Source organism: Merops nubicus, unplaced genomic scaffold (genome assembly GCF_000691845.1).
Source record: "Merops nubicus isolate BGI_N331 unplaced genomic scaffold, ASM69184v1 scaffold19532, whole genome shotgun sequence".
Taxonomy (NCBI): domain Eukaryota; kingdom Metazoa; phylum Chordata; class Aves; order Coraciiformes; family Meropidae; genus Merops; species Merops nubicus.
Window position 1 is genome coordinate 1 of NW_008591794.1, and position 6,356 is coordinate 6,356.

The 6,356-nt window shown below is 43.7% G+C and overlaps 1 protein-coding gene across 1 annotated transcript in view; it reads right to left on the minus strand.

Annotated features, from left to right (window-relative positions):
• Window positions 1–3,042: 3,042 nt before the first annotated feature.
• MEP1A (meprin A, alpha (PABA peptide hydrolase)) overlaps window positions 3,043–6,356 on the minus strand; it is a 12,931-nt gene continuing 9,617 nt past the window's right edge. Inside the window, exons 11-14 of the mRNA XM_008950396.1 lie at window positions 5,656–6,123; window positions 4,343–4,516; window positions 3,554–3,761; window positions 3,043–3,190 (exon numbers count right to left, since the gene is read on the minus strand). Of these exons, the coding sequence (XP_008948644.1) occupies window positions 3,043–3,190; window positions 3,554–3,761; window positions 4,343–4,516; window positions 5,656–6,123 (998 nt within the window). The remainder of the gene's footprint in view (window positions 3,191–3,553; window positions 3,762–4,342; window positions 4,517–5,655; window positions 6,124–6,356) is intronic.

Consider the following 6,356-nt stretch of genomic DNA (forward strand, 5'->3'; position numbering starts at 1 on the left):
CTGCCGCCCGCCATGGGCCCCGGGTGAGCTCCCCGGGCACACGGACCATTGTCATTTCTTGAGTGCTTTCCTGTTAGAAAATGAAGGTAAAGAGTGCAATATAGTCCACACAGAATCTAGGATCACTTCTTCTAACTTACACCCTTTCCAAGTCCTTTTGAGATTTATCCTTGGAATAAGTAGTGGAAAACCTCCCACAGACTCTGCTTGGATCACTCCTCCCTTTTTCCTGCCTCCTTGCAGGATAGCAAATAGTGGACATCTGAGAATGTTAGGTTTTTATCAGGCAGAAAGGAAGCTTTCCCTTCCAACCCATGCCAATGTCTCAGCACTGCTGCCAAGTCTGGCCAGACTGCGTGTCTACAGCCCCGTGGAGTCCAGAGCCCCATGGCCTGCACCCTTTACCCCGTGGAGTCTGGGCTGCAGATCTGGTTTTGCCCTGGCTGAGTGAGGCAGATTCAGACCCTTGAATGAAGTCATTGCTGATAAGAAAACTCACAAGAGAGAGCACAAGCATGTTGCTTGAGAAAAACTACTGTGACAGCTCTTCCCAGGAGACATCCTACTCTTGGGGTTGGGAACTGCCAAAGAAACACTTGCTTCTCTGCTCGGGCTGTCTGAGCTGTGCCTTTCACACCCCTTCCCTGTATCTAAGAGCTACAAGCAACGCTCACCAACAGCTGGTGGCACCAAAGGATCTTCTTCAGGTTACACGGATCTTTTGCAGAAGCCAAGAGGATGTGATGTCTGCCTTCCCTACGATCCAGGTCTCCAGTCTCCTTTACCTTGGACCACTGTTGCTTCCAGTTCAATGCTGTGAGGTGAGATGGGTGGGTGAAGCAAGCAAGGCATCAGCAGCTTCAAACCCATGGCAGGGCTGCCATGGCATGGAAGCCAGCTCCACCACCCACACAGGCCTGGGTCACACAAGCAAACCTGATGTTCTGCACTGAAAGCACGTCAGTGGAGGTAAGAGAGAAAGGGTTTGCCATCCCACAACGCATTTCCCACTTCTAATGCAAGTGGTGCAAGTTAAGCAAAGGGCAACTGGAAACACAGTTCTTTGCTTTTGGGAAAACGAATGTCCTAAATGCAACTTTGAACAGGAAACAGAGGCCTACACATGCTTTGGCCACGAGCCAAAATCAAACACTTCAGCTGCTGTTTGTATTTGCGCACAAAGCAAATTTCACAGGATAGCAGAATCACTGTGGTTAGAAAGGACCTTCAAGATTAAGCCCAACTATCTAACTCTACCAGGCCATTTTTTCCTTCATACAGCACAAATATAAAAAAATATGACCTACAGTTTCCAAAAAGCACTTCTGTAGACAACTTCCAGATGGCAGACCAGGTTTATTATAATCCTTCTCCTTTTTGAAGCGTCAGAGTTGAGACGTCTTCCTAGACCTGACCTGGTGATATTCAGAAGTACAGATCAAACAAGGTATAAAGCTAGAAACTACACTTATTGCTTCTGAGCAACTTCAGTACAAGTCAATTTAAGGAGCCTAAATATAGTTTTTAAGAGCCTTAGAAACTCATGCTTTCACTATGGTGCTTCAATGACTGTGGCAAAGCTGCCTTTATTAGACATGATGCTTAAGAGAGACAAGAGAGGCTGTCAGCTGTGCATGTTTTTGGAATGAATGGTGACAACTTGCAGTCTTATTCTTGGTGTCCCTTTACTCTAAGGACCCCAAAATTATGTCCAAGATAGCACTTAATTAGGAGTTGCCTGGATCCTCTCTGTCTTTGGTTTGTGTGTCTCACACATTAATTAGCAAGCTTTACTCCATAATTTTATTCAACTTTATGGATCTCTTGTCTTTCATTTCATTTCATTGTAATTTAGGAGCTGGTCAACTTGGATGGGAAACTCCCTCGACCCAAAGGGGAGCTCCCTAATGCGTTTTCCCTTGGCTGTCATCCCTTGTGACAGGTATCTGATAAGTAGAAGAGTGGCTTCACCCTCTGTGATTATTTACCACTTGCATTCTGGGCTCCTTCTGTTCTGATATGCAGACAAGATGAAACTGCTTTTGGAGGAAACCTGGGTAACAAAATTTCAGTTGTGGAAACTGTTAGAGCCCTTGAAAGAAGAGATCTTTGGACATACTAGACAGGTTGCTTCCTGCTGTAGGCAGTAAATTCTAGGGTGTTAACAGCTTATCAAGCACCCACTCCTGTCATGGATCCACTCTGCATCTTCATACACTCCCTCTCCTCCCCTTGAGCTGTGAGATGATGATTTCCAAAACAACAGGAGTTTAATGGTAACCACTGCAGATCCTATCCTGTGATAACTGATGCTCTGCTCCAATCTCATCCAGAGCCTGCTGAAATCAATAGGAGTTTCATAGGTAGTTTAAAAAAAAAGAAACTTAGATTATGCCCAGACAATAGATGTACACAGAAATATCTTAAAATTTTATGCAATGAGATCTTTTAAAAAGACAACTAGCTTTAATGTGAAATTATTTCCCTGTTGCAGAACTGGCCAAGAATCTATAATAGTAGTTTACTGTGAATTCTATGTAATAGCTAATCAGCTTTTGTAAACCAGCACAGCTCCATGGAGAATGAGTATTTATGTACTCATTTACATAACTACGTTTTTCTACCCTCTAGATTTCCTGAGTAATTTTTGTAGGCACATTTCTAGAATCTTAATATATGTGCTTCTGTGCAACTTTTTCTAGAGTTTTGAGAGGTTTTACTAGTTATTTAATCTGAGTTTGAACTGTGTTTGAGAACATATGCATGGTCCATCAGCACTACTGCTTGTTGTTGGATGAAGAAAGGAAACAATCAAAAAACAGATATGAAAGGCAGGGTATGAACTCATTAGACAGCAGTTCTACATGATCTTTAACTATCAAGTCCCACAGAGTAAACAGATTGCTGTCAAGCTGTTGGTGTAGGTTTCCATCCATATGCTGACTGGTCTTCTACAAGCTGCATTCATGATATTTCACTGAAAACTGATGTCTTACAAACTATGGAAAAATACCAGGCTGCTATCTATCCCCCTGCAGCTCTTTATCTTCTAGCCATCATGGAAATGAGGACAATGGTTAAGACCATGGTTCCAGCGATTCCACCCACTATCATTCCCAGGATGTTCCCATGGACTTGCACTGACTGACATCTCTCGCCCGTGAAGAAGAAGGCTTGTCCTGACAGGCACCTGGGAAAATAAAGTACAGAGTCACATGAAGCAGGAGTTTTGTCCTGCCCCATTGTCCCACCTCAGGGTCCTCACACCACTACCCTGGATGGCAGTTCCCATTATACATTTCACATCACAAAATCCCCACTTTGGAGGCTATTTGCACCCCCTGGAAGCATGACAGAATGGGGTTTCTTTGCCTCCCCTCATGGCTGCTAGTGGAGACTGGTCACTACATGTGACCACTAAGGTGTTTTATTCCTTCTGTTCCTTGAAAACTTAGTTGCTCAGCTCTCTGAGTTTACTGGCTCTGGATATTTACTGGCTGCATCATTTGGTTCAGAAGATAGTCAAGGCAAGCAAGGAAGAGGTCCATGGTACCTGCAGCTTGCTCTCCCTTTCACATTGACACAGACTCCATCATTCTGGCAAGGGTTTGGGTCACACGGGTCTTGCAGATAAGGCAGCTGGTCCTGAACAGGCTCCATATCCTGGGCTGCTCTCTTCTGCCTTTCAAGAATGAGGCCTTCCATTAAGGCAGATTGTCTAGGGTGCACAGGAACCTCAGTGTTATTGAGATGAGTTAGGTCTTTAAAAGAGCAAAAGAGAGGGGAAAGACATCAGATAACAGCGAGTGATACTGTGTGTAGTATTATTCATATCAGGGGCTCACAGGGTGTTTTATGCACAAGAGGGTGCTTCTTGTCTCTTTGTCCTTTACAGAGCTCTTGGTGTACCACAGTAAGTTCTGCATATTTAAAACACAAGACAGAAAATAATACTCAAGTTATTATTGGTTAGGTAAATTGGTGGTATTCTGTATTTTGAAAAATTATGCCAAGTGTGCCTCTTCTATTTGGAAATAAACACCACAAGAAAGGCCTTTTAGTACTTTCAGTGCTTAGAAGTGGACATAGCTACTGGTTAGGATGCTTAAAGGTGTCTAAGAAGTTAACCTTCAGGAAAACGTTGCCATTTAGATTCCTCTGATCTCACAAGCACTTTAGTCAACATCACTCACCTGAAACTAAGAAACAGGGATGCTTTAAAAGCTGATCCCCGTTAGCAAAGACCATGACTCAGAGTCAAGTGGCAATAGTTACTTGAATGTATGAAAAGAAAGGATCACCCATTTGCTTCTGTAAGGGGAAACAGGAGTAGGGTCTTTACCATTAAATTCTGCAAAAATTATCAGGTCATCATTTTTCAGGAAGCTTCTGCGCCTCATCTGGCTGTGGGATATGAAGTTAGCCCACCCCCACGATACACTTCTGTAGCAATTGCATGAGGCATCAAATTTTCCAGCAATTGATGGTTTCTCCCATATTATGCTTCCATTAACATCTGCAAAGAGAATATGAGCAGCAGATAAGAACCACAAAGTTCTGCAGCAGGAAGTATGTTGTGACTATTTTCTGCATTACAATGTTAAACAGAATTTATGTTGTAACAAGCTCAGAGCTGAAATGCCCAAACAAGTCACAGAGGACTGGCAAATTAAAGGTGACAGCAGATTCTTAGATATAGTCTACATGAGGACTCTTGGTCTATGTCAGGGCACTGAAATTCCACAATTCCCCTTCCAGTGAGGACTTACCAAACGCAAGCTACCTCCTTGTTGTCACCAGCAAAGAGCACCCTCCTGGGTAAGGACACTCCCTCATCAGTTTTTAAGTACCTATGGTTTAGAGTCTAGCAGATTTTGTTCATTGCTATGGTTTTGTTAAACGTATTCACACCTAAGTTTTAACACCTCCAACTGAAACAGTGTGTACTAAACTTCCACTGGAAAAAGTGAAGAGGGATGGAGATTAATCTCCAGGATGTTATTCTGTAACAAACTCAGTATTGTCCAGTTGTTCTTATTTCTTTCAACTGTCGTGGGAAATCCTAGGGCTGAGTGTGGAACTGTGGTGCTACATGCAATATAAAGCTGGAGTTGAAAGGTAGCCCCTGTATCAAAGGGGTCATAATCTGGAGCCTACACCCAGCCAAGCAAGACAGGCTTCAAATGCTACAGATTGATCTCACAGGTGTTTTCAGGGTTTTTTTTCCTTAGATAAAGCTACAGTGTAGACATTATGCATTCAGACCTTGTATGTTTAAGTTAACCAAGCCTCCAAAATGCAGTTTTAACTTGAATTATTGTTGACCTAGTAATGGAATCCAACACCCTGCTGGCATTGCACCATCCTGTGCTGCTATGTCACCTATCATGATGGGCAAACCTCAGGTAGAATGAAAATTGCCAGCTTTTAGAAGACCTCTGTATTTAGAGTCAAAATCATAGATCCCAGCGACTGTTTCTAATAACACCAACATTCTATGCATCACTTTTCACCTCAGATGATCTTTCACAGACAGGAATTCTGAGTCATACACAGAAAAGCCATATAGAAAATAGTGTCTCAAACAGGGAAATTCAACCAAAGTTGCCCCCTAAGTTTCCTTGGCTTTTATTTTTACCATTCCTCTAGGCAGACAGCACTTACCTGAGCTAACATGGTCTTTGCTTGTGGTAAAGCTTCTGCTGGAGGACATCCTTTTCAAGACATCAGGGTCCTGGTCCAGCACTGTGAGTACGGCCTGGCGGTTCAGGGCTGGCCACTCCAGAACACCATCGTTCTCTCCACTGCACAGGTGAAAGGCAATGCGAGCGTAGCCACTCACGGTGGAGTGGGGATGCAGGGTTACCCCAAAGCCATAACCCTCGGGGCTGTAGAACCGGGGGCTCTGCATAACACCACTCGTCGTGTTTGCAAGGATCTTGCTGAAATTCCGGATGACCCACACGGCTGTGGGACAGGGAGTCTCTGTAAGTGTGACATCGTCGATGGCAATCCCACCAGATGAAGAGCTGGGGTTGCCCTTCAGTCCTTGGAAGAGGTAACGGAACTTCTTCTGAGCATTGAGGGTTACGTGGGCGATTTTCCAGCCGTGGTCATTGTCCGCTTTAGCAAAAGGAAGGAAAACGTTGCTGTCAGCACCATCAGTCATACTGTAAAGCAGCTTCTTCCTAGCCAACTTCTTCATAGACAACTGGACCTCTCTCAGAATCCTGGAGGCCAGATATTTTAAGCTGGTATTGTGATTATAATATACTCACATTGCCTTACCATCTAAATGCTTTGGACACAATTTTTTTATTGGATATTAGGAAGAATTTCTTTACTGAGAGAGTGGT